The sequence below is a fragment of the Anopheles coluzzii genome, chromosome 2 (assembly GCF_943734685.1).
Source record: "Anopheles coluzzii chromosome 2, AcolN3, whole genome shotgun sequence".
NCBI classification, from domain to species: domain Eukaryota; kingdom Metazoa; phylum Arthropoda; class Insecta; order Diptera; family Culicidae; genus Anopheles; species Anopheles coluzzii.
Window position 1 is genome coordinate 86,254,689 of NC_064670.1, and position 25,148 is coordinate 86,279,836.

A 25,148-nucleotide genomic window follows, 5' to 3' on the forward strand; every position below is an offset into this window, starting at 1 on the left:
AAAGCAATAAAAATCTAAAACTAAACCATGCCGATGCTTTGTTGTACACTTTTCTGGAACAAATTACCTTACGTGCACACCGTTTCAGTGGTTTGGCCGCTTGTATCGAACTACACACGGCCATTTGATCGAGACGACTCTAAGCGACACGCATGGTCCATTGATAGCAAAACTATTAGGAAGCATTAACACTTCATTTTCGAAACCCGCACGATTCTGGAACCACCTCACTTTAAAGACCCATTCCACTGCATTCCTGGCATTGCAAAACACCGTACCCCACCAGGCGTCTCCATCCCACTGTGCCCGGTTTCACAAGCAACAGGATACATCAGAAGCTGGCAAATGCTTTTCTAACGCACTCGAACGCAACATGAAAAACGTGTTCAAGCTGTCTCTCACCATCCGTACGAATGGACATCTCTCGCGTTCGCTGTATTTTCTCTCCACATTTAACGTACGTACACGTGAAGAAATACAACTACTCTCACGTGAACAATTCTCTCAATACCAGGTCACCATAGCTTAGATTTTCTGCACCGAGAGCGTTTCTTCCATTTGTATATGGAACATGCAAAACAGTTAACACACATATAAGCATTTTAAAACAGATATTTATAAAAAAAAAACTTTGAGCTCTCCTTTACTCTTGTAGCTTAAAATGTGTTAGTTTACTAAACTTAATAGTAAAAATCGTATGAATAATTTAAAGCTGCCAAATTGATCAAAATAATAGGTTTCTATTTCTTCTCTTATTAAACATTAATTCAAATCAGTCGGATTTGAAATTCAAAAAAGCCATCGACAATGAAATTTTCGAAGATTTTGTAGACATCATAATTTCTTTAACTGTTATAACTGCTAATGATCCCATAGTGCTGCTTTCATCTCAGATTTTTCCTCAATTCAAGAGTATATTTCTACTTGTTCTGTCTGCTCCTCTCGATCTCTCTCTCTCTCTCTTGCTCATGCATTTTTTTTCTAAAGCAAAATGCTCTCCGAGCACGGCACCAGGCAGTCGACCTAGCATGCACAAGTGCGTGCACAGATACAAAACCACACGTGCGCGCACACACAGCGTTCCAGGGGGTTCCGTGGGAGGCCGCCGAGCCAACGCAGGGCCAAAAGCGCGCCCGATCGGCTTTGGCTCAGTGCCGTCGGAAACTGTGGCGCGTACGGACCGCGCGTCCGATTCGGTTATCGCGTGCTCGACCACATTCTGCAAAACTGCAGGACTGCAGCTTTGCTTTGCGCATCATCCCAGACAGGTCGCCTCCTTGTGTCACTCTGGTGGCGGAAGGTAAACGGGTTCGAAGGGAGCGGTGAGAAACGGCGGTTGGGACGGCGACCGGGACACCCTGAATACCCTCGGGCGGGCGACGAAGAAGTAGGGCCGCATAAGGTGAAACAAGGTGTATATATAAGAGTGTGTGTGTGTGTGGGTACGTTTGTTTGTGCGTGTATGTGCGTTGGTGATGTTGGAGAGGGGAAACATGGTCAGTGTCTGGAAATGTGTGGTTTGCAGCGTGTCATTGGATAAGTGTGTGCTGCTTTTTGTGGCCAACAGGAGCACTTGCAAGCTGCAGTAGATACTGTACGTGGGACATTGCATGTGGCCTAAGGTGCCCTGTTCAACTAATGAGAAGCACCTGTACCTGTACCTGTGTATGTGCGATTGTGCGTGGTTTTGTGCAGGTGTGTATGTGTGTGTGAGCTTACGCCTGGTTGGTTAGTCAGTGGAAGTCAGTGAGGTTTAATGGATATAGCTTTTTAAATTACCCATCTCGAATCGCTTGAACCATAAAGGCAACATCCAGTAAAGCAGACATTTGTTCATGCAATCTCAATCCGTTCACATGGCGAGGCATATTTTCTAGAAAAACTGAAACATTTTTCTTCACACATTCGATTGAAGCTGCTAGAAGCATGAAATATCCATTCTGGATAAGATCCATCTCCAAACTTTCAGTTGCGATACATACTCTTTCTTCTGCAATAGGTTGGAAGGAAATCTATTCTATCCATGGGTCATCGGAATCACAACGAACGTCTTGGTTGTGAGTGATTTTGGAGGAGAGAGAAAGGAGCTTGAGTTTCATGTTCCCAAAGTTAGAAAAATTTGAATTACTGATGGATATACAGCTTGTACAGTAGACTGACTCCACATAGCACCGTAGGCTTGCACTGGAGCACAATACAATAGTTTGCCTCCAAAGCTAAAGACTTTGCTTGCGCCATGTGCCTGTGTTTGTGCGTGCAGGAAGAGGACGGTACCATTAAAGCAAAGAAACGAGTAGAAAAAATAAAAAAAAACAGAAGTCACGGCTAACGGGAAAGAGATAGGAGGAAACTTTAGCAGGAATGGAAAAGAAGAAAAGGAAAGAAAAAGAGAGAGACATTCAGATAGCTAGCGAAAAAGAGAGAAAAAGAGAGATAGATAACAAAAGAGAGAGAGAGAGAGAGAGAGAGAGAGAGAGAGTGAAAAGAAGCACATGCGTATGATCTCGGAGAAAAACCGGATGCGCTCGGGGAGAAACGAAAAGGTCACGGGAAATGACTAGAAGCGCGTGGGAGGCTGTAAAATCGAGCCCGTCGAATGATTATTGATATTAATTAGCATATGAGATTTGAATCAGTGCGTGCGGAGCACTAATAAGGTGACAGTTCTTCTCTCCATTGTTCCCCAGATTGCCATAGGCAAGATTTCCCTGTTCGATTAGGGTGTCGGAATTTCTTGCGAAACGACAATTAGATTTTTTTTCTGCTTTTACTGTAAAAAACAGGGAAAAACAAAAACAATAAAACTGCAGGAAGATGGTAATGATTGGTTCTTTTCATTCAATATAACTAACGGTGTGCCTTTCGGTAAACAAAAAGGGGCAACCGTGCTGAGGTGAAACACTTGAGGAAATATTAATTAGAATCCATTTGTGTCAAAACTTTCCCTTCTTGAGTTGAACCACTCGTATTTATTGAGATGTTTGCAGCTGTAGTAGCAAGTAATCAGCAAGCTCTTCAAACAGAAATCATTCAGCAAGAAAAATTTAGCTTTAAGGTGCGTGGAACGGATCGAACAGAAAGATCGAAATGTCGTAGCAATTTTGAGCCCGATGCTTGATATGAAATATAACAGCCAGGTGCAAAATTCATCGAATTTTATGTTTGCGCTCACGCTCACGTTAAAATCAGTCTTGAAGGCTGTGAGGCTGCTTTTCTCTGAAATGAAAAAAAATACTTTACACAACGTCAGAAGGCTCCTTTACAACACATAACCTAGATTCCCTTTGCATAAGTTACCAGTAGCACATGGTTACACTTTTTTTGCATTTCTGATTCATATTCACACAGCTTCCAACGGAAATGTAGAATCAAACGCAGTCTGGTTATGTATTTGCCTCGAAACCGGATGTAGCTGTAGTGCGAGCTCGTGCTCAGCCGTACCGGAAAAGCTTACGCGAAGAACGGAACAGCAGCGTGCCGACAGAAAACTCGTCCCGAGGTATGAACACTTTGCTGTGCGAACAAATCGCAAAACACATGTGTATGGGTGCGTGTACGGGACATTCCAAGGTGGCATGATAGCTTTTGTTTTACTAGTTGGGAGATTCATAAGCAGAAGCACAAAAAGGTACAACAAGACTTATACGTCATGCTTGTACTCCCACTGCTAGAAGTAGATAGAGCAATCCGATAGGAGTCCACTGGGAGATGGATCCATCCGCACCAGCCCACAAAGAATATACAAACAGCAAGAAAAAAAAAACAATAATACCCTGAGGCGAAGAGAGTTGATGATGAGCTCAACCATCCGTCGTTCCTTTTTTCGGTGTATGTTCTATCGCGCCAAGCGTTTGCCTCTCGCTTCCCATGCCTTCACTAGCATTACGTTCGCTCCAGTGCAGACTCTCGCCGACTGACGCAACAGGATACTACTTTGTTGCGATAATACACGGCAAATACGTGAGTAAAACTTTACCGTGCAAAGCTGTCCACAGAGCGGACTAGTGATCGGGAGGCCCAGTCTGGTGTGTCAGGGTGGGATATATTCTACCCAAAAATGGGCTAACATCGTCGGTAAAGCTTTCAGCCGTGTGTAGTGTCTTGTCGATTAGAGCGGAGAGCAAGAAAAGGAGAGCGAACGCATTGGGAAGGATTGAGAGCGTCGAGTGAACAGGACACATCGGCCCCAGGAATGGTAGATTGTGACTGTGAGGGAAAACATGCGGATTACTGCTGTGTATGTGTATACCCGGCTGTGTGAGCTTCCAACATTTGGTGTAAAAGTTTTCTGTCACGATGATAACATGCACAGGAACAAGAACAATCCTTTTCCTCTGAAACAACTGATAACATGCTTCGTAGGGCAGGATCACAAAACGTAACGAAAAACCGAGAAAGGTTGGAGTGTGAGGCAACCGAATCGATATTAAAATCGATCTGAAGTGGTCTCAACCCTTAACCATTTCAGAGGTGAAATAAAAATCCTGTTTTTCATGTTTTTCAAACCATCTGAAGCTGATGGAATACAACGAAAGAAAACAATTTCAGTTTTCTTTAGGCTTAATCCCATATTCTATCTAACATTTTAATTGCTTTAATAGACTTAGGCAAACCATTTTGTGTGAATGCTTAATTACAAAAAGTCCATTAGAAAGAAAAACATAGTTTCTCTTTACCTCTTATGTGTTTCGATACAAAGCACACAGTTTTACGGTATTGAAAGACTTGAAAAGATTGATTGCTCCCAGCACACTGTAGTCCAATCGATCTGGACCGAAGCACACTTAGTAATGCAACACACAGCGCTTCATTTGCATCTATTAAGACTAGGGCAAATCTCCAAACGTCATTCTCCCACAACGATAATTCTCATAAGCTTAGGCGACGACTGCCGTTAGTAGAATAATTTAGTTGCTATCGATTTGATGAACATTGTGTTGAGTAAGAGCACTTCACCCTTCACTTCGCTAGAATTACTGTAGTGGGGTAAATAATCCATCGATAGCCATATCTTAGGTTGCTGCTGATGTTTTGAATATTTATGTTATGCATAAACGCAGGGACAGGCCATTCAGACGAGACATACCCTTGAGAGAGTTCGTACAATCTATTTAATGCGAGTAAAGGGACTGAGCTTTCGAAGCAAAAAAACAAAAACAAAAACAAACCTGAGTGGAATTTATTTAAAGAGTTTGACATACATATATTGATATTGAGATAAGGATTGTTCTATACAACGTGAAGTATTTATATATTGTTCATAAAATACATTTAACGCCTCCTGATGTGTTAACAGTAGTGTATAATTTACTATAACAACTACCACCACACACATCAGCATACAATCGGTTGATTAAACCTTGCTCTTAAAACTCTTAACAATCCAATAACAATAGCCAGCTAATGGCAATAAAATAAAACCAAACTTAAAAATCAATCGTCACGAACTCATGGTATTGTCGATACTCCAGAAAGACTGAAAACAATTTCCAATCACTGTCCCGCCAACCCTTCCCGTGATCGCAAAGTGCACAGCAACCGAGCAAAAACGTAATAATGAACAGCTTAATGGCAAAAAGTGGAACGCTCTGCAACGTGCTAGTGACAATCAATGCATTGATAGGAAGCAAAATGGTACACGCCAACAGAAACGCTGTCGTGACATCGGGAAACGGAATACTGTCCTATCGATGTGGACTGAACGGTGGCAAAGCAGAAGGTGTGTTCATAATAGTGCGTGAGTGTTCGACGCTTCGATCTTGCCGCCAGCTAGAACGGGTCTTGCTGTCTTCATCGCCAGAGGAAGCGGTAAGGGTCGGGAGCGACAATAGATGTGTCGTAAACGTGAAGATGATAGTAGGTCCATTTATCACCGTTGATATTCTGCTGACAGAGCACGGTGCACGAGGCTGTTAGCAGTGTTGGATAAACAGAAGAGGTATAGAAGTATGCACGAGGTTGTTAGTGGTGTAGGATAAACAGAAGTGGCATAGTGGTATATTGCACAGATGATTTTGTGCGTCTGTGTGTCTTTGTATCTCGTGACTAAAACATAGCTACAATATGTATATAATGTCCATTAATAGCTTCAAAGGTTATAGATAATACGTCCTGTTCTCTTAACAATATGTAAATTAATTTAGGTGAAACACTGTGAAGACGAAGGTTTAATATTTTTATATAATACTATTTTATTAGCCACCGATAATACGTAAATAGTTCTTGCATAAATCAATACCTAACTTTAAGGATATCCAGAAAGGTTATGGTTTATCTCTCGTATCTACTAATTTATTTTGTTATATTTATTATACGCTGGAACTGTTATAAAGGTACTATTCGTGTTTCAAAACACACCAATAGTAAATGCAATCATCTTTCAAAATGATAAATTTACTTTGAGCAATACGGCCTTTTCGGACCGTTCTTCCTGAATAAAAAAAACTTTGTTCAAAAAAACTATACTGTATTCTATAAAGCATCGCTAATTTTAAATTCGACAAGGATGGATGCTATCTTCCTATTTGTAATTTAATGTTCCAATCTACATTTAATTTAAATTGCAAATATTTTAATTGTGTTATCAGAAGTCACGTTCTGATAAAAAAAAAATCAGAAGTCACATTGATTACAAATTAATTTTGTTTAGATTTAAATCGCACGCCAATCGTACATTCATAAATTGACAATTGATATGATATAAATTAACAATAGTTATAAATGTAATAATTCTGTTTAACTAACGACGATGTGTTTTATAAACAATATGTAATCGTGTTAAATGATAGTACAAAATACCCGCACTATTTTACCGATATTACCATCGTAAACGTGTAAATGCTTCAAATCCATGTTAGTATTCTTTCAAATCAAATATTTTCCAAACCCCAGAGCTATCACCGATCCGTTTTGATTTGAAATAACAAGCAACGAAGAAGCATTTCGCCCAAAGATATTTCGTCACCAACACCATCAACCATAAACTACCATCTATCATGGCCATTGTGGTACGATTGCACTGTCCTATTCGACAGGGTCACACAATGGAAGATTCTCACTCATTTGTCCATCTACTAGGTAGGTGCTGTCGAAAATTGCAAGCTTCTTTTACATACCAATACCATCCATTCGAACAGCAAACAAGAAAACGCCTCTAAGGCACTATTTTCGATCGTTGGTTTTGGCCCAGCATCTATTCTACTGTAAAAACTGTGTGTGTGTGTGAGAGAGAGAGAGGGAGAGAAAGAGAGAGAGAGAGAGAGAGAGAGAGAGAGAAAGAAATAGAGAGCGAGGCAAAAAAAGATAAAAAGAGAAAGCGGCTGAAAAAATAGAAACATCTAGTCCCCAGAACCGAACATGATAAATACAACGGTTTGCACGGTTATAAAAAAGGACGAAAAAACGGGACTTGTGAAATGCTAGTACGGTACCAAACTTCCGTGAAAAGCGGAAACACATTTGCAGAAAATCGAATTCGTCTCTGGAACGGAATTCCTTTACCCATGTTTGCGTGTGACAATGTGTACCGGTGAGTGGCAGTGCTTGTTCCGGTGATTTATTTTTATTTAAACAGCAATCACTTCCGCCCGATGTGGTGCGGTATTTTGTTGCATATTATTTGCGAGTGATGTTTTCTACTTCTACGTTTTAGTTCTTTTTCTGCAGTGCGTGAAAAACTCATCGCTATGTGATGTACACAGTACGGCGTCGAGTGCTAGCGATGATCATTCTGCTAAAGTGCAATGTGATGGCCATCGATAATAAGCCAATTGTGGAATGTCTTTGCGAATGTGCTGGTGTGTTGCCAGTGGAAAGCATTTGAATGTATGAATGTAGGTGTTTGGGAGTACTGGAACATGCCAATTTAATGTAGGTAGCTGTTTGGCACATCGTACAGCACGCTCCACAGCTTCGAAATAGCTGCACATTGTGAAACTTGTGAATTGGATATCTTGATAACTGCTGGAATTGGACAAAATTGCTATAGTTGTAACATCATTTCGAAGAAGCAATTGAGCAGAAGGTAAGCTTATTGTGTAGTCACTACTTTTTCATAATTTTAATAAAAACATTATGTAAACTGAGGTGAACCTTCACATTATTTTCATAGCATTATTATTCATTTTATATTTATTTACTCATCCATCAAATCAATGACAAGTCAGATCTCGCATTCCGAAATTGATTAACCAAAACATCACACAACTCAACACACAGAAAAAAAAAACAATATAGAGCGAAACAGAGTAAACTTTCCAGACCTTGAGCAGATAAACAATGCTAAAAGTAATTTTATAGTCCCACATTTTTATTCCTCCCTGTCCCATTTACTATCGATGGCGAGGGCACGAACTGCACACCACGCCGAACAGGGATGGTAATCGCAATCTGCAACTGCCCATAAATAATCATGGATTTACGAGGTTCCATTAGCTGCGACAGAACGAAAGTAAATCATTCTTCAGCGAGGGATTTTTACTGCCCGTTAGTTGGTCGAAACAATGCAAACAGTATTGATTTCGGTACCGGTACGCGGTTGTTCTGGGATGGGAGCAAGCTTTTCTTCGATGTTTGTTTAGCTTTATTTCACTATTATCGTTCTCGGCATTCGATGCGATAATTGTTTGATTAATTTCTCAACTCCTGCTGGGGGGTTTGCCGATGGTTAACTGGGGATATTATACGGACGTTTATGTTGGCGGCAACTGACCTATTTTTATATGAGTTTCATTGGTAAACGACTACTTTAATGTGAGGTAAATGTTCTCGAAGAGTTTAAAGCATTTTTTAGATAAAACAATACAAATTGTAAGTCTTTTTCGACAGTTTTTCGCAACAATCTTTTCAATTCTCCTGAGTAATTCTCCTGTCAGTAATTTAAGCAAACTATTAACTTGAATAATTTAATTCATTTCTTATTTATAAATTGCACACCAAAAGAAAAAAAAACCACAATGTTTATCATTTGTCATCGGCGGTGTATACAAAAAACCTATCTCTGCACTTTATTACAGTTTATTAAAACATTTACCCTAATTCGCCGCCTTCATCGCACATACTCTCTCATATTAAATTATACTCTTCCTTCGTCACTTCCTACTGCGCCCCCATCGGAGCGTCCAAAGAGCTGCGGTAATAATTCAATTTCGCTTGGATGGTCTATAACAATAAACAGATTTAAAATCGAGTTTCGAGTTTATCTCCCACTCCCGCCGAGGTGGCGAAAATTGCTAACCAGCACTAGCTCAGCACACTCAGCTTTTGCACCTTCGGCACCTCGCGTCGTTTTGCCCGATACCCCCTTCCTACCCCTGGTCTGGCTAGTGGTGAACCTGCACCCCAACAACCACAAGATCACACGCCAGCAAATTCACTTACAGCGCAACTCGATGTAAGAGCAGCATCAGCAAACTCCTAGCCGGGACGAAACTGTAAAGAAGCAAAACATTTCGCACAAGACGCTCCATTTCTACACGAAACGGTGGGTTCGATGCGAGCCAATGTGCCGCTGACATGACGCTCATGAAATAGCATAAACGACCATAAAAAAGCCAATGCTCCCTGAAGCATTAAAAAGGGCACAAGCCCTTGAAAGGTTTTTTTTATTCTTCTCGCTTCTCGCTTGCCTACTTTTTACGTCATCGGGCACAGGAACATTTTCTAGCGCGTAACATTCAACACGTTAGTAAATCCCATTTTAGTTTAGCCTTACTAGCTTTTAAACTTTATGATGCTAGGACTTCTTGTGGGAGATATTTTTTTCCCACGAAGCATTGTATTAGAACGTGAAAATATCGACGTACATTAAACAAAAATACGTTATATGTATGTGCAAAAGGGGTTTTTCAAGTTTCAAAAGTTTAAGAAATAATTGTTTATTTGTTTCGCTGGTCTATTATTGTTCAAATTTCGTGCACCGCGAACATAAATATTTCCAGCCCATATAAGGAATTTTACATAAACGGGCATTTTACATAAACGTCACAATTGAAAATAAAGGTCTCCGTTGCTATGCGTTATTGCTCCAAATGCTCCTGCCACAATCAAGCATAAGTTTCCACAAAGAAATGAAAAGATGACAAGTTTTCCCTTTCAACCGAAGCTTTAACTATTTGTGTCTGCCGCTTACCCTACCCTTTTCCACTTGCAACGCAAGCTGTTACCATCATTCGGCCTAAAATAATGACTCGTTTTTGTCGTTATTCAACTTTCTCGCTTTCTTCATCAAAAATTGCGCCGCTCCTGGCATTACCGAAAGCACCGACCAACTCATATCATCTATCAACCGGGACGTATATTTTGTCCTCATTCCGTCCATCGGCATCCAGCTGCCGAACCACATACAGTAGACCAGCGCTAAGCAGCACTTGAACGAAGTGCGCTGGAAAATAAAACTGCTAAAAATGCTTCAAACATAACAGATGGGAGAAAACTAAAGAATGAACGGATATCATCTCTAATTGAATGGAAAAGCCTCCGGAGAACATTACTGGCGCTGCCCGGCACGACCAGCCCTTGCTTTGCACCATTCTCATTTGCATAACTTCCACTTTCATCCCTTAGGATGGTTATTTGCATCGCATTGGATGGATTGAAATTGTTGTTCTTTTATGTAATCATTTCCCCCCTATACCTCCTTTTCCCCCGCACTGTGGCGAAGGTTGCGATACGGAGATTGTTACTGTAATGGACCAACTTGGGTGATGTTTACATCGAAACATTGTAACAGACAAGTGCTCATTGTTTTTCCACTATTATTTTTGTATGGGTGTGGGTTTGCGTTTGGAAAAATAGTCTTAACCCCGCTTGAAGTAACACGCAAGAAAAGTTATGTAAAGTTCACATACTATGTTAGAAACAATACCATAGTGGGAAAATAGCGTCAATTTGAGCAGTGATTGGTTTTTTGAAGATGTCAAATAATACTCCTCAAAAGTAATAACACATTGAAATAATGCAAGCTAATCATATTCAATTCAACCTTACGATCAATGACACTTAAAGATGACAGGGACAACATTTAAGAAAGGAATGGTTAGCTGTTAATCTAACGTTTCCCAGAAGTAATACTGAATGTCTTTTTTCACCACGCACAGTAATTAACATACGTATAATATTAAGTAACACAAACAACATGGCGATACAGCTTCAATATCGTGTTTGTGAAAGCATTCCTTTCAGCTCAGAAATTCTTTCATCAGCCGTGATTCCAAATGCTGAACATTCCGTAGCACGTTTAAACCTTCAGACCATTTAATTACGGTCCTCGAGAGAAGACTTTTTTGCCACTACCGAAGCACCGGTGGAAAATGCAAAACGAATGCATTGGACTAGTTACCAAATAGTCCCGTATGCTGTGTGCGGTACTATCCGCTGTAAAACGACCACGATCCAAAATGCCCGCCCATTATGTAGGCTTTTTGCTGTAACGGAATGAGCGGCTGCCAATTTGGGAAGGGCTCAATAAAGGCGTCCCATAAAGGCCGATCTCGTGAAATGAGAAAACTTAACAAAAGCTTTCACTGCGATGGTAGCGTCCTTCACGCGCTGAGAATACGTGTGCAGTAGCGATGGCCACGAAATGTGCAAAACCCATAGCAAACATGGAAGCAATGGCCCCAGAAAGGCTGGGCCAGAATGAATCAGTTCTGTTTTAGCTTGGGAAATACAGCCCGCCACTTTTTTTTTTTCTCCCTCTCTCTCTCTCTATACTCCCATATGAGGCTCTTCGGGTGAGTGTGCCTTTATTGGGCCGATTACAAACCGTAGGCAGAACAAACGGCACCGGCTCGTACCATGGCCACGGATAGTTGGGTACATCAAAAGCACAGTGCAGTGCCGTTGTACGTTGAACACCCTCTCTTGGGGAACAAAAGGCAGCAGTGGGAATGATAAATTAACACCATTAAAAATGCCATTTTATGCTTAATGCATAGGTAATGAGCTGGAGATGCTGGAGGTGCTCCAGTGGGTAACAGTGATGTCTTTTTTTTTACTTGTGTTTCTATATAACAATCGTACATCCTGGTAGATACGGCTTCTTTACTCATCTTTACCCTCTATTACACAATTTTCTACTTAAAACTTATTCTAGCACATGTCTTAACTGTGCAATAGCACAGATCCAAGCGTAATACTCTTTAAGATGCTTGCACCGACGTACTTGTAAAGAATATATTTTTTTCTCTTTAAAACAGTTGCTACTCTTAATGGTATTGATTTGATAAATGTAATCAATAGGCAAATTAGAGATAGGCACTCAACAAAACTATTCTAAACGTGTGAAAGTAAACTCACCTTGCTTTTAAATATTTGTTTTTGACCATAGGTAATAATAAGTTACTAAGTTTAATATTAGTTTTCTTACGTGACACTTTTCCGATTGCCATACTCCTTTATTTTTGGTATTTCTACGTTAGAAAAGACAATCTAGGCGTGAACGTATCGTTGTCTGGGCTAATGCATGTGCGATTATTAATATGATTCTCTCTATCGTCATCGAAGTACTTTCTTTATTTTGAATGTTCCTTTAAAAATCGTATGACTTAACAACATGCTCGTCATGGGTTCAAGCCTCATATGGACCGTCCCTCCAGCGCAACGACTGATTATCCGCTACTGAATAAGTCTCGAAAGCCTGTATTGATCGGTATGTCTGCGTAGGACGTTACATGTGGCGATAGAAAAACATATGGCGATTAATTAATGTTTATGTTTGGAAGGGGAAAGTTTTGTCATCAAACAATCGTTCCATGGAGAGCTACGTAATGTAGCTAGTTGAATGTTTTTTAGTTGGACGGCTCGATAGTTGCCTGACAATTCAATTAAAAGCATGCGTTTGTCCGGCATGGATAAATCGGCTTTTGAAATTTGTATTTTTTGGATGATTTTTGTTTTGTATGGAGAATCGCACCAACTAAATAATACAAATTGAATAGCTGGCAGGGAATTAATATTCAACCAGTGAATTCAGACAGTATGTTGATAAACTTGGCCATTTTTAAAATTTATAAAAGAATCGTGGCGTGGAAACACAATAAGGTTGGCAAATCTTTTTTGATGGAGGAAGGGGAAAGATTGGACAGAATCGCCATGGCTGTCATGGAGCTATAAAACAAAGTTTCACAAAGTTTTCTGTGTCATTTTTAATCATGACATTCGCCGTCTACCAAACAATTCAACTATCGAGTGCAAATCCACTAGTCAGCACGCAATCACGTCATCGCAATCAGTGAGGCTATAATCTATTTTGGTATTTAAACTTTATTTTGGGATCACAGCACATGAGAGAATATTCGTCTAAAGTTTTTAGTGATTTCCATACGGTAAAAACATGTGTTTAGGTAAAAAAAACGTTCAAAAAATTGCAAATTTTTGAACCCACAAAAGATTCGTGTCATGAGCACGCTCTTCAATGTATTAAAAATGCACTGTAGTATCAATATCGGTATAACGACAGTGAGTAACATAATTAATACTATTTTTTTGAAAGTTATCAGTTTCTTGGTTACATAGTTTTCTCGTTTCGAAGACTTCGACCACAACTCAAATTTTCATATACAACATACCCTGTATTCCACAAATATTTCTCTAAGTTTTATAGTTCCTTCTGAACTCGATCGTGCATTTCAATTATTACAAAAATTAATAAACAACTAAACTTCAAAACAATATTTTGTCACAAGATACACACAGCTCTTATTCTGCTCGAAAATATCTGTCAAACACACATTTTTACAGCGGTAGAGAAAGTCGAACAGCTTTTGGCGCATCTGTTTTCGAGCAATTGAAGCATCCCAACGGATGCATGTTAAGAGACTTTGTTTATAATCTTTTAACAGGTTGATCCTAAGGCAAAAGGATATATTTTGCATTTCTTACAACAAAACCCACGTTACTACTATTACTTTTTTACATTACAGTATAAATATCGGACGAAGATTTGGGGTGTATGAACGCAAAAAGTTGGCGAATCTTTTGCTGGAATTTGTTTCTGGTAAAAGAGAAAAGATTCACAAGCAAAGATATGGGCTGTGAACGTACAAATTGAAAAAAGATCGATTTTGAAGTTCTAATAATAAAAATAAGTCGGTCTCGTGATGCAGTCGTCAACATGTACGTCTTAACAACATGCCCGTCATGGGTACAAGCCTAGAATGGACCGTGCCGCTATACGGTAGGACTGACTATCCTGCTATAGGTAAAGCAATAACCAACTGGAAGCCAAGTCCACTAGTAGTACAGGCAGGCCTTGACCGACAGCGGTTATTGTGCCATAGAAGAAGAAGAATGATACTAAAAATATATTTATTTTCCTTTTTATTCTTAGCTATTAAATACAAATTATACTTTTCAAAACAATGTTATTGTCACTCCCTACCATGTTATAGAAAATTTTTATATCATACGAGAAAAATATTAACCACATGTTATTTACTGAGTGTACCTCACTGCTTCTAATTGTCTTTACACATACTACCACTTTGTTGCCGATGTGCGTGTCACTCATTTCGAACGACATTATGCATCACACTTTCGAAGACTCAGTAGCTCTGGCAAATATTTTTGAAGAAGCGCCACTTACAAACCAACAATATTTAAGAGTGAACAATGAAGAGTGATAAATTCAAGTGGTCCCCGAAATACACGGTTAATGGGGACCGAATACAGCCGTTAAATACCACGTATCTCGAATTTCCACGTAACTCGAATCTCATGATTTCCAGCTAAAATGTCTAAAAAACTTTTGGAAACAGATTTTAATATTTGATCAAAATGGAAATGATTTGGCACTTTACAATTGATGCGTCAAATCAGTACAGTATGCAGTTTGAATTTGCAGTTTGAAAATTTAGAAAACCGGAAATATCTCCGAATCCACGTATAAGAGGTACCGTGTATCTCTTGAGCTACCTGTAGTCATTTTCTATGAAGCATCATTCGTTGTTTTTTAAGTATGTAAAGTTTAGCATGTGTTCAATGGCTAACATGCATGCTAAAACACGTAATGTTACAAAATAGCTATATAAGTTACAGTGATATATACTGAAATCATTTCATTGGTCATGATGATTAACAAGAAACTAAAATGCTCCTGGCATCTTGAACTGCGTTAATTTTTTTTGTGATAAATTCTACAGGAATATATACTACGATGTAATAATTAACAACAACAGATAATAACAGACTAATAGAAAACAAAACACTATTCTTGTTGCTGCTTACTTTATTGGTTTTAAATTTATCATGGCGTTTATTTATAATGTTAACTAAAATGGGTTAATGGCAATGGCGTTTGTATGTATGTGTGTGCCCATGGATGTGGGTGCCCAATATTCGAAACCTAAATGAATCCACACCTAAATGAATCCCTGCCAAATGTGTGACCAGCTGCAGGGAAATGAATGAGATGCGGTTTGCTATGCGGTTTTTCTCCATTGCCCATGGGTGAAACCGAACCGCGTGCTAGACTCGTAGTGCAAACGCTGCATTGCAATCAGACCCAGAATGGGAATTTAATTACTTTGAAATGGAAATGGCGGCAAATACCACAGCGCCCTTCAGCTATGGTAACGTTGCCTTTGGCTCCTTTTGGTCCTGGCAGCTGCGTACATTTGCAGACTCGACCATATCGTCCACCAGATCCACCGGAAGTCCGGAAAGTTTGAACTGCAGGCGTGCATGTAAGTGGTTTTCCAAAATTCCAAAATGAAAAGAAATAAAAGAGAGCATGAAAAAGAGAGAAAGTGAGAGATAGAGTGAGTGAGAGAAAAGAAAGAACATAATGATTAAGTTAAAATGAAGTGCTGTTGAAAGTTTAAGTGCCCATAAAGTGGCAGTTTTGGGATACGGACGGGAAGAAGAGCTTTATGCTAAAGAGCAGAAAGCCAGAAACAAGGGATCTTTCGCGGTCAGATATACTTTTCTCCCGTTCGATGGTACCGGCTGATGAGTGTGGGAGAGTTTGGCTGTGATTTTAAGCGCATAAAAATATTGTGGTTACGATCAATTGATTTCTTCGCCGAGCTATCCGCTGGTGTTGGTGAGGTTGGGTTGCCATGTTTACGAGCAGTTAAAGCGGTGTTATTCATCATTGAAAGGGTTGTTGAAGGTTGTTTTGATAGTCGGTTTAAAAGCAAAAACGAAAGAGGGTCATCGAAAGTGAAAAGACCAGACAGTGCTATGAAACACTCTTTTCGAATAAATAAATATCAAGTTTGTTAGGGCGTGAATAAGCTTTTTGATGTTGCATTTTTACAATAGTTGTGCTTTAGTTATTCCGGTTATACAGGTGGTTCTTATGGTGGTAAAATATATATGCATGAGCAGTGTTCATTTCCAACGTAGAGGTACATTGAAATTGCACACTGCTGTAATTGTTTATACTTTTTCTTGTTTGTAAAACACATGAAATAATTCAAATAAAAGCATTCTATAAGCATTACGGATACACGGTCATGCCAAATTACTTGTACATACGCACAGAAAACTGCGACCTTTAAAAAGGCTAGCGTATTCACTATACGACCCTGATCTGATCGGTTGGAAAAGTATTATAGAGTCTAATAACACTTCTGTTGTGCCACAATGAACCTATGGCAATATTCACATAATTACAGAACCGGTTGAAGATTTGTATTGCACAATACTCACCTCTTTCACGCACCCATCCAGCCCCTGTTTCACATCCTTGTGTCGGTTTATGAAACCCTGCCAACGTACTCCACCGAGGAACACAATCAGCTGCCGGTCGGTAGGGAACACCGTCCCGAGCACGCTCCGCGCTACCTCCAGTTCATCGTCCACCTGCAGATAGACGTAGCCGTCCCGGTATCCGGCTTGCAATCGATACCATCTGCCCGTCGTCAGCTTGACGCTGGACTCGAGATAGATCGTATGCAGATGTGCATCGGTCGTAAATCGCAACTCGAGCCGTCCTGCTTTCGCCACTATCGTAATAAATTTGCCAAAACCCCGCCGGTGCTCGGCGGCGTGAAGTACGATGCCATCGTTCGTGCTGCGAAGCTGAAACTGCAAATCTACTGTCAGTGCCACCAGCAGAAAACTCCTACAATGGGATAGATTTTATGTTGATGAAAAATGAGAAAGAGCAAAAAAATATCGCCACCATTATTTGTTGATAAACTGTTGCATAACGCACACGATCATTCCACTAGTCTTACCGATAAGAAGCGTAACTATTGTGCTGGAACCGCAGTCCCTGGGTGTGCGCTACTGCGTCCAAATCACAGTCGCCCTCGGGCCTCAAAACATCCGAACCGTCACATCGTCCCTCGCTACAGACGTAATTTATGCAGGATTTCTGTTCCTGTGCCCCAGGACACAGATCCGCGGTGCATTCTTCGGCACTGCACGTGCTGCACTGCCCTACATTGACCCGCTCGATAAAGTCCCGCTCGAGGTCTAGCACCCTATCGTTTATCATCAATCGGCTCACACACCCACTGAATCCAACCGTTCGTAGTTCGGGTACGCTGGCAATGAAGAAACGATCGGAACGATGCTGCAATAGATGTCCCTCGAATCCCAGCAGATATTGGCCATCCAGTGCCATCAGTCCCTTGCCATCGTAGCTGCTTACCAACACCGTATGCCACCGGGTAGGATGTAGGTTCAGCTTGACGCTTCGGAAAACCTTTTCCAACTGACCAGGCGGAACAACTCGCAGCGTTAGCCGGCTCCGTTCGAGCAGCAATGAGAAGCTCCAGCTCTCCACGCCAGCTATTGGAGGCTTGTGGAACAGTAGCCCATCCGAGTCGTTCGTTCGAAAGGTCATCTCGAAGCTGAACTGGCTGGACCTCCGGTTGTCCACGACCGCGTCATAAACGGCGTACGATACATTCGCGTCCTGTTGGAAGTGGATCGGAACTCGCGTCACGGTAAGCTGCAGTCCCGTTTCATGCATTACACCGTTGTCGCCCGTCACCTGACACCAATATTCGCCGGCATGCTGATAGCGCACATCACGATAAACGAGCGTTTCCTGGAACGGGGAACAATAGAGAAGCATAGTAAACACTTCAGCTGTCTGACATCCATTCTGCACCAACCCTTGCCTACATTCTCAATCAAAAATGTCCGTTCTCCGTTCTCCACCCTGTACCACCGGATCGTCTTGTGCGCCAGTCTAGCCGATCTTTTGCAGGAGAGTGTCACACTTTGCCCACAGCGCACAGTACGCATGCTTTGTTTTGTTCGTCCATTCCCAGCCATCCGTGAAGCTACGGCAAACTGTTCACCTTCCAATTCCATCCGAAGCGAATAGATGTCATCCTCCTCATAGTCATCCTCGCCTAGATCGGAATCTAAAACAAACAATAATGACAACATTGGACACCATACCGAGGCAAGTGGGTAGTATCCCTCTCACCCCATCTGTTGGAAACGAGAGGTGCAGCGGTGGTAGTGGTTGCTTGCAGCAGCTCCTGCCGTGCCGCATCCACCTCAGTGCCAATCCATTTGGCGTAGTACGGCACGTTCATAAACACAACGTAGCTAAACGAGTCGCAGTAGTTTGTACCTTCACGGATGCCCGAAAACGAAACCACTCCCCGGAGAAACCACCGATTCTCGCGGAAGATGTACATTCCACCACCACTGTCACCGTTGCATGGGCTTGTACCTGTAGGGTGAGCAACAAACAAAAAGGCAAACGGACACTCTTTTACTGTCTCTTGGGCCGAGCAGAACCACAGGCAGTTTCCGCTAGATTAGATGAAGTGAAAATGGCAAGTGGCAAGTTGGTATTTATGTCAAGGTCGTGGTGGATTATATGAATCCCGAGATTAGCACTACATTGCCGACGTAAGAAATTGGAATGCAAACGTTACCAGTTATCAGTGGGCTTTAGTTTGTGTGAGTGGAAGGTGATGAAAAGTATGAAGGAGAAGTTTATTGCCAAAAAGGCTATTTGAGCATATAAAATCAAGTTTCTATGACATCCCGTCGTTTTAAATTGCTTTAAGAAATGAGTTGATCAGAATAAGATTTTTATAAGTAAATTTGTGTCCTGTCCCTTTTTTCATATTTAGCGTAGCCTTACTCCGTATTCGGTATAGACTTGCCTTAAAAACAATTCACTTAAGTATCAGTGATATGATTGTTAATCAAGTCCTTGCGGGACTTGAACTCATGATGGGCATGTTGTTACCTCAGGAGGCTTGATGTCAAACAGATTATGATTAAAATTGTTGTAATTATTGAGACTGTATGTAGTCATATGTTTAGCAGTATAAAACATGGGAAACACCTTAACTAGCTTAATTAATCGACCTTAATAACCTCAATAAAAATTGAATGAAAAATAAAAGGAATTCTGATCAATATGATTAACATATGTTCATCCTTCAAAACATAAATAAATGCAGGGATTTTCCTGTTATTGGCCTCTGATCATGACCCATTTAAAAACGTGGAGCATCAAAAACAGCACAATCACACAAACTTAATCCAGTTCCTCTCCCCCCGCCAATTGTTTATGGCCGTTCCTACCGTTCAAAATTCCCGCGCAGTACATTCCGCTATAGATGAGCCGGCCGTAGAGGTCAGGGTTGCTTTCGACACAGTCCGTATAGCGTACTATCGGTAGCTCGGCCTTTAGCAGCTGGTCGGAGATGCGATTTTTCTCCGTGAGACCCCAGCCTACAACCGTCCCGTACACGTCCGCAAGATACTCAACCCATATCGATTCGGTCAGATCGAGACAAACTGGTTGAATATAATTCGTAAACTGCACCGTACCGTTGAGCCGCAATAATGCCACGTCATGCTTGTGGGTGTTCGGCACAAACTTGGTGTGTGGTATGATCTTCTGCACCATGTACGTTTGCACCGCACTACTGCCGTTCGCCGACAAACGGTGCATGCCCAGCCTGACACGCACCAGTTTTTCACTAATCTTATACCCCGTGTCACTGTTGTACACGCAATGGCTTGCCGTAAGCACAAACAGCTCATTGATCAATGTGCATCCGCACTGGTAGTCGTTAAGATGAAACAATCCACCATGCCATGGCCAGTGCCCCTCGTCGGCGACCCCACCATCCGTGATTCGACTGCGCAAGGCTATTTTCGGTACGCCACACTTTTGCAAATCCAACCCTTCGCGTTGAATGGTACCGTCTGATTGGGGAACGCTTGCTGTTGGATACAGCAGAACACATAACAACAGTACCAATTGCCACAAAATATTCCTCACTGTGTTGTACATTATCATATAACTAAGATCACAAAACACACGCAGAACTGATTTTACACAGCATTTGTCAGAAGCTTGCGCTCGAGTGCACGGAACACGGAGGACTGATGATAACCCATAGTCCATCGGCTCGAACCGGCTTATCAGGGGCTAACCAAAATTGCTCGATTTGTTCGAGCACGTTCAGGCCGAGTCGAGTCGAGTGTTTGGGCACTTACAAGAACATCAAAATATTGTCAAAAAAGCTTGTACTAAAACCGTACGTCAATTATATATTTTTTACATCTTTTCCTGAACTTTTTTCAACGGAATATATATCAGTATTTATATTTTCAATTCTGCTATTTTTGAAATTATAAACCAATAAAAATTCATAATTTAGTTGAAAACAGCTTGCGATTGCATTCACACTAAAAACTTGATGTACATGCTAGTTACAACTTTAAATCTTTATTTTAAATAAATACTTTTTGAAAAATATATGAAAAATGTATGGTTTTGCAAACAAAATTGAGTATCCCTCCGTCTCCGGTTTTTGCCATGGCCGCAGAGAATTGCGCTGCAAATCATGTTTTTGTTATGTTTTTTTTTTAATGAACTGTTACATCTTAATTAGGCCATAGGGCCCGTTGAAGATTAATAAATAAATAATAAATAATAATAATAATCCCAATGATATGAAAAAAGTGTACACTGTGAACATGTAATGTAAAACTAAGATTGGCCCCTTTTATAATTTAAGCCAGAAGATTGAAACTTCAGCCTGTCAGTGGAACAATGTTCATCATCCTGGTTGCATATATTTGACAGTTTCATTCTGCCACATTGGATTTTACCTTCATTTCCTTGAGTGTATAAACAGAAATGCATTTTGAAATCGTTGTGTTTTGTTTTTGTTCTGTTTGAAATAAATTATAGTACTTTTAATAACGTAACGTAACAACATGCCCGTCATGGGTTCAAGTCCCAAATAGACCGTGCCCCCATACGTAGGACTAACTATCCTGCTATGGTAACAATAAGTCACTGAAAGCCAAGCTCTCACTTCACTAATGGGTACAGGCAGGCCTTGACCGGCAACGGTTGTTGTGCCAAAGAAGAAGACTTTTAATTAATTGAAACATAACGAATCAAACAGTTTTTAACACATTATTAACAATTTCTTGACTATATATTAATGCTTCAGAAAAAAATATGATTCATTAGCTAACTTTATTGAGCCTGCGACAAACCAGCGTTTGTTTAGGGGAAAGTGGGGAGAACAGGGCATCTTAAGCAGTTGAATGAATAGCTCTTTAGTAATTGTATATGTTTTTGCGCATACGTTGTGTAAGGCTGGAGTTTTTTTTTATTTTGCATAAACTATGTGACATAAGTAACTTGATTAGCAAATTGATACAAAACATTTTATCTTAGGACATTCAGTCCAGACCAGACTAGTGATGAGAAAAATGAATCTCCGAAAGGATTTGATTCTTCGAATCCCAATCCTGGATGGGATTCGAATCTTTGAATCCCAATCCCAATGTGGTGTAGCGTTTTATTCTAGTTTGCAGCGGGGGAGGGGGTGAATTAGTTAAAGTTGGAAAAGAGGTCATTATGTTTTACTCCAAATTATTTAACTTTGCAATACTTACATCATAATTGGTGCAGGTCCCCGACGCGGAATCTTTTAGGGATTCAAATCCTACAAACGGGAGCTGATCTGATCGAATCTTTCTAGGGATTGAATCTTCGAATCTTCCGAATCCTGAATCTCCCAACACTACACCAGACCTCGTATGAGTTCATATGTAAATGAACCGCGGTTATCTCGCCTGTCCTGTCGTATTTTATAACAAAATAGACAGTACAAGTCATATGCGTTTTTCTCGGTATCGTGAAAATTTCGGTCCGTCTATTTCCAGCTTAATGTTTTATCTCTATCTTTTGATTAGCTGTTCAGAGAGCCCTTCAAAATTTTACAAAGATGTATTTTTAAAATTGAAACACTTTTTTATACGTTTCAATCGACGAAATTGAATCTTTTCAGACTGTGTCTGTTAGCATAATTGTGTGGACAAATAATATCCCATAGCCTTACCGAGCGCTATATGTCAACATTATCTGCCCATTTTGCCCCATATGAAGCATTCTTTTGCCGGTGGCCGGTCTCGTAGTACAGTCGTCAACTCGTACGACTTAACAACATGCCCGTCATGGGTTCAATCCCCAAACAGACCGTGCCGCCATACGTAGGATTGACTATCCTGCTATGGGGGGGAATCAATTAGTCACTGAAAGCCAAGCCCACAAGTGGGTACAGGCAGGCCTTGACCGACATCGGTTGTTGAGCCAAAGAAGAAGAAGAATAAGCATTCTTTTTTTTTGTTGAATTAATAAAAATACGCATTCAATTGCCTTGAATTCTAAAGACAGATTGTATAGAAATATCATATTTTATAATAGATCCTATAAAACTTCCACGCATCCATTTGACATTGCTTAAAGCTTAATTTCGAAGTAGTAAAAATTACATCAATATACTACGAAATCTTTTTTTTTTTATTAGTTATTTGTTAATTACGGGTTATAAATCTTATATTTTGCTAATAGAGCACTACAATAAAACAATGCTTACAACCTGGAAAGTTGCACTCAATTTCCTCAGGGTAAAACTCAAACGATGATTGTCCCACATAGGTGGAAAGAAAAACTGCTAAACCCTAGCATAACTGTAAATATGGACGGTATCCCACCTACATGGGAGAACGAACTTAAGTATCTAGGATTAATTATAGATAAAAAATTACTTTTTAGATCTCACACCATTAATATTGTTAAGAAATGTGCAATACTAACAAAGAATCTCTACAGCCTGATAAATAGAAAATCCAAACATTCAATTAAAAATAGATTGCTAATTTATAAACAAGTATTCATCCCAATAGCTACTTATGGGATATGTATATGGGAAAATTGTCCCATGATGCATAAAAAAGAGTACAAGTAACTCTTAACAAAGTACTAATTATGATAACTAATGCACCACCAAGGACTAGGCTAACTCATCTCCACGAAATTTAAAAAAAAACCCGAACTTTAGAAGATATTAGCATAGCTAATAGAGAAAAAATGCAAACATCAAATAATATTATAAGAAATATTTATTTCTAGGATTAGGTTAAGTTGTACAGTTAGAAATAATCTTGAGCATAGAAAAAAACCTTAGTATAAGTTAGGATTAGATAAAATAGATCATACCATATTGAATTCGTACCATTCCCACTTGCAAAAACTGAACGGTCTCAGGGCTAATTATAATAGATTAGGCGTTGAAAAGCAAAACTGCTGTAACTCGCGGACCCCCCACTATCAGTAATGTAATAATACTGATAAGTTTCTCCTGAATAAGAAAATAATGTTGTGTTATGTTAGATGTGACATGATCATAACGACTCTGACAGCATCCGTAAGTACAGGGTTAGGCAGGGAGTAGTTTTAAATTGATTGTAAGCCATGATGCAAGAAATTTTGACTGTTAATACGATAAAATGACTGTTTCTGTTATAATTTCGAAAAGGTACAAAAGCATTAACATGTTTAACGGAAAGGACGCACGTTTCTCTCTTGTATTGGAACTGTATATTAAAAATTAAATACGTAAAATCCATTTCACTATTGCATTGAATTGAACGGCAACCATGAGCCGCAGCAGTTCACAATATTTACGTTAAATAACAAAAATTCCACCCAACTGACAAAACAGTTCATTCAATGCTAAGTTTGCTCACCACCACCATCACAGATTCAGTAAACGGTATTGCATGCAGATGAATATAAATCTTTGCTTTGTCTGCAGTGATCTCTTCTTTTCTTTTTCACTCGATATGTACGATGCTACGATGGGTGTTGCTTGTGCTAACTGTATGCAGATGATCCTCTTCCTTGCCAGCCACGAGACCAGAGCATGAACCGAGCAAAAACTTCATCGTGGCATAATATTTACACTGAAAACATCTGAGACCCTCGCCCCAACCGACTACCGACCCCACCTGGTCACACAATTCGTGCACTCGTGTGAGTTCTCGTGCCATTTTGCAACCACAGAACGGGAACTGCGAACGAGACGTAAAAGCAAAACGCTGTTTGCTTCCCCCCGGCAATACTGAATACATGTGTGTGTGTATGTGTGTGTATGCATGTACTGGGAAGAAAATAAATTTTTCACTCACCGGTAAATATAATCGATCTCTTCATCTACTGCCGATCTGTGCCCCCGCGGCCAAACCCAGAGCAGATGTGCTCGGCACACAAAACCACCGTGCAGTGCACCCACGAATGGCATTCGTGCCTAAAATTAGATTAACGATGTGTTTTGCTTGCCCGTACTGGAGATCAATTTTTTACGACGACTTTACCTCACCCGCTACACCCGAGTGCCGAACTATTTTGCTGCGCTGGTTTTTAAGGCGGCGGAAGGAGCCGATCTCTGAATATAGTTGAGATAAAACAACCCAGGGAGACGGGCACCTATCCCGCCGTATGGTGTATTATTTTATAGTCTTCCTGATGCACTAACCTGCTTGTTTTCGTATGACAAACATAAAATAGCTTACCATTTTCTTGTGTTGGAACCGCTGAGGACGAGAGCGTAAACGAAGCTGGAGAAAGCTTTGACAGCTTTAGACAAATTGACCTTTTGCCGGGAAAAGCTGTGTCTTGGGACGCTAACCAATGTTTTGCCAAGATGTGTTTACTAACGCTGTTGATTTCTGACCGTGGCATGGGTAGCACAAAGTAAACAAAGTTTGAGAGGTGTTGCTGGATGAAACCTTATGGTATCATAATGTTTTGAAACTAGTATGTCTTCTGCAGGCGTTTGAAAACTTAGTACTTCAAATTTAGTCTGCAGTTTTTGTTTTCCATATCGTGTTTAATTAGTACGCAG

The 25,148-nt window shown here is 40.3% G+C and overlaps 2 protein-coding genes across 2 annotated transcripts in view; one reads left to right on the forward strand and one right to left on the reverse strand.

Moving 5' to 3' along the window:
- Nucleotides 1-1,075: 1,075 nt before the first annotated feature.
- The window catches only part of LOC125908297 (uncharacterized), a 103,951-nt gene continuing 79,878 nt past the window's right edge, over nt 1,076-25,148 (forward strand). The window contains exons 1-2 of the mRNA XM_049610946.1: nt 1,076-1,300; nt 7,666-8,023. The gene's annotated coding sequence lies outside the window, so the exon portion shown is untranslated. The remainder of the gene's footprint in view (nt 1,301-7,665; nt 8,024-25,148) is intronic.
- LOC120948313 (basement membrane-specific heparan sulfate proteoglycan core protein-like) lies at nt 15,209-20,330 on the reverse strand. The gene is made up of 6 exons (XM_040364516.2): nt 19,513-20,330; nt 18,392-18,643; nt 18,082-18,326; nt 17,184-18,004; nt 16,654-17,068; nt 15,209-15,669 (listed from the first exon to the last, which is right to left on the reverse strand). The coding sequence occupies exons 1-6, from the start codon at nt 20,234-20,236 to the stop codon at nt 15,565-15,567; spliced, it is 2,562 nt and encodes an 853-aa protein (XP_040220450.2). The 5' UTR covers nt 20,237-20,330; the 3' UTR covers nt 15,209-15,564.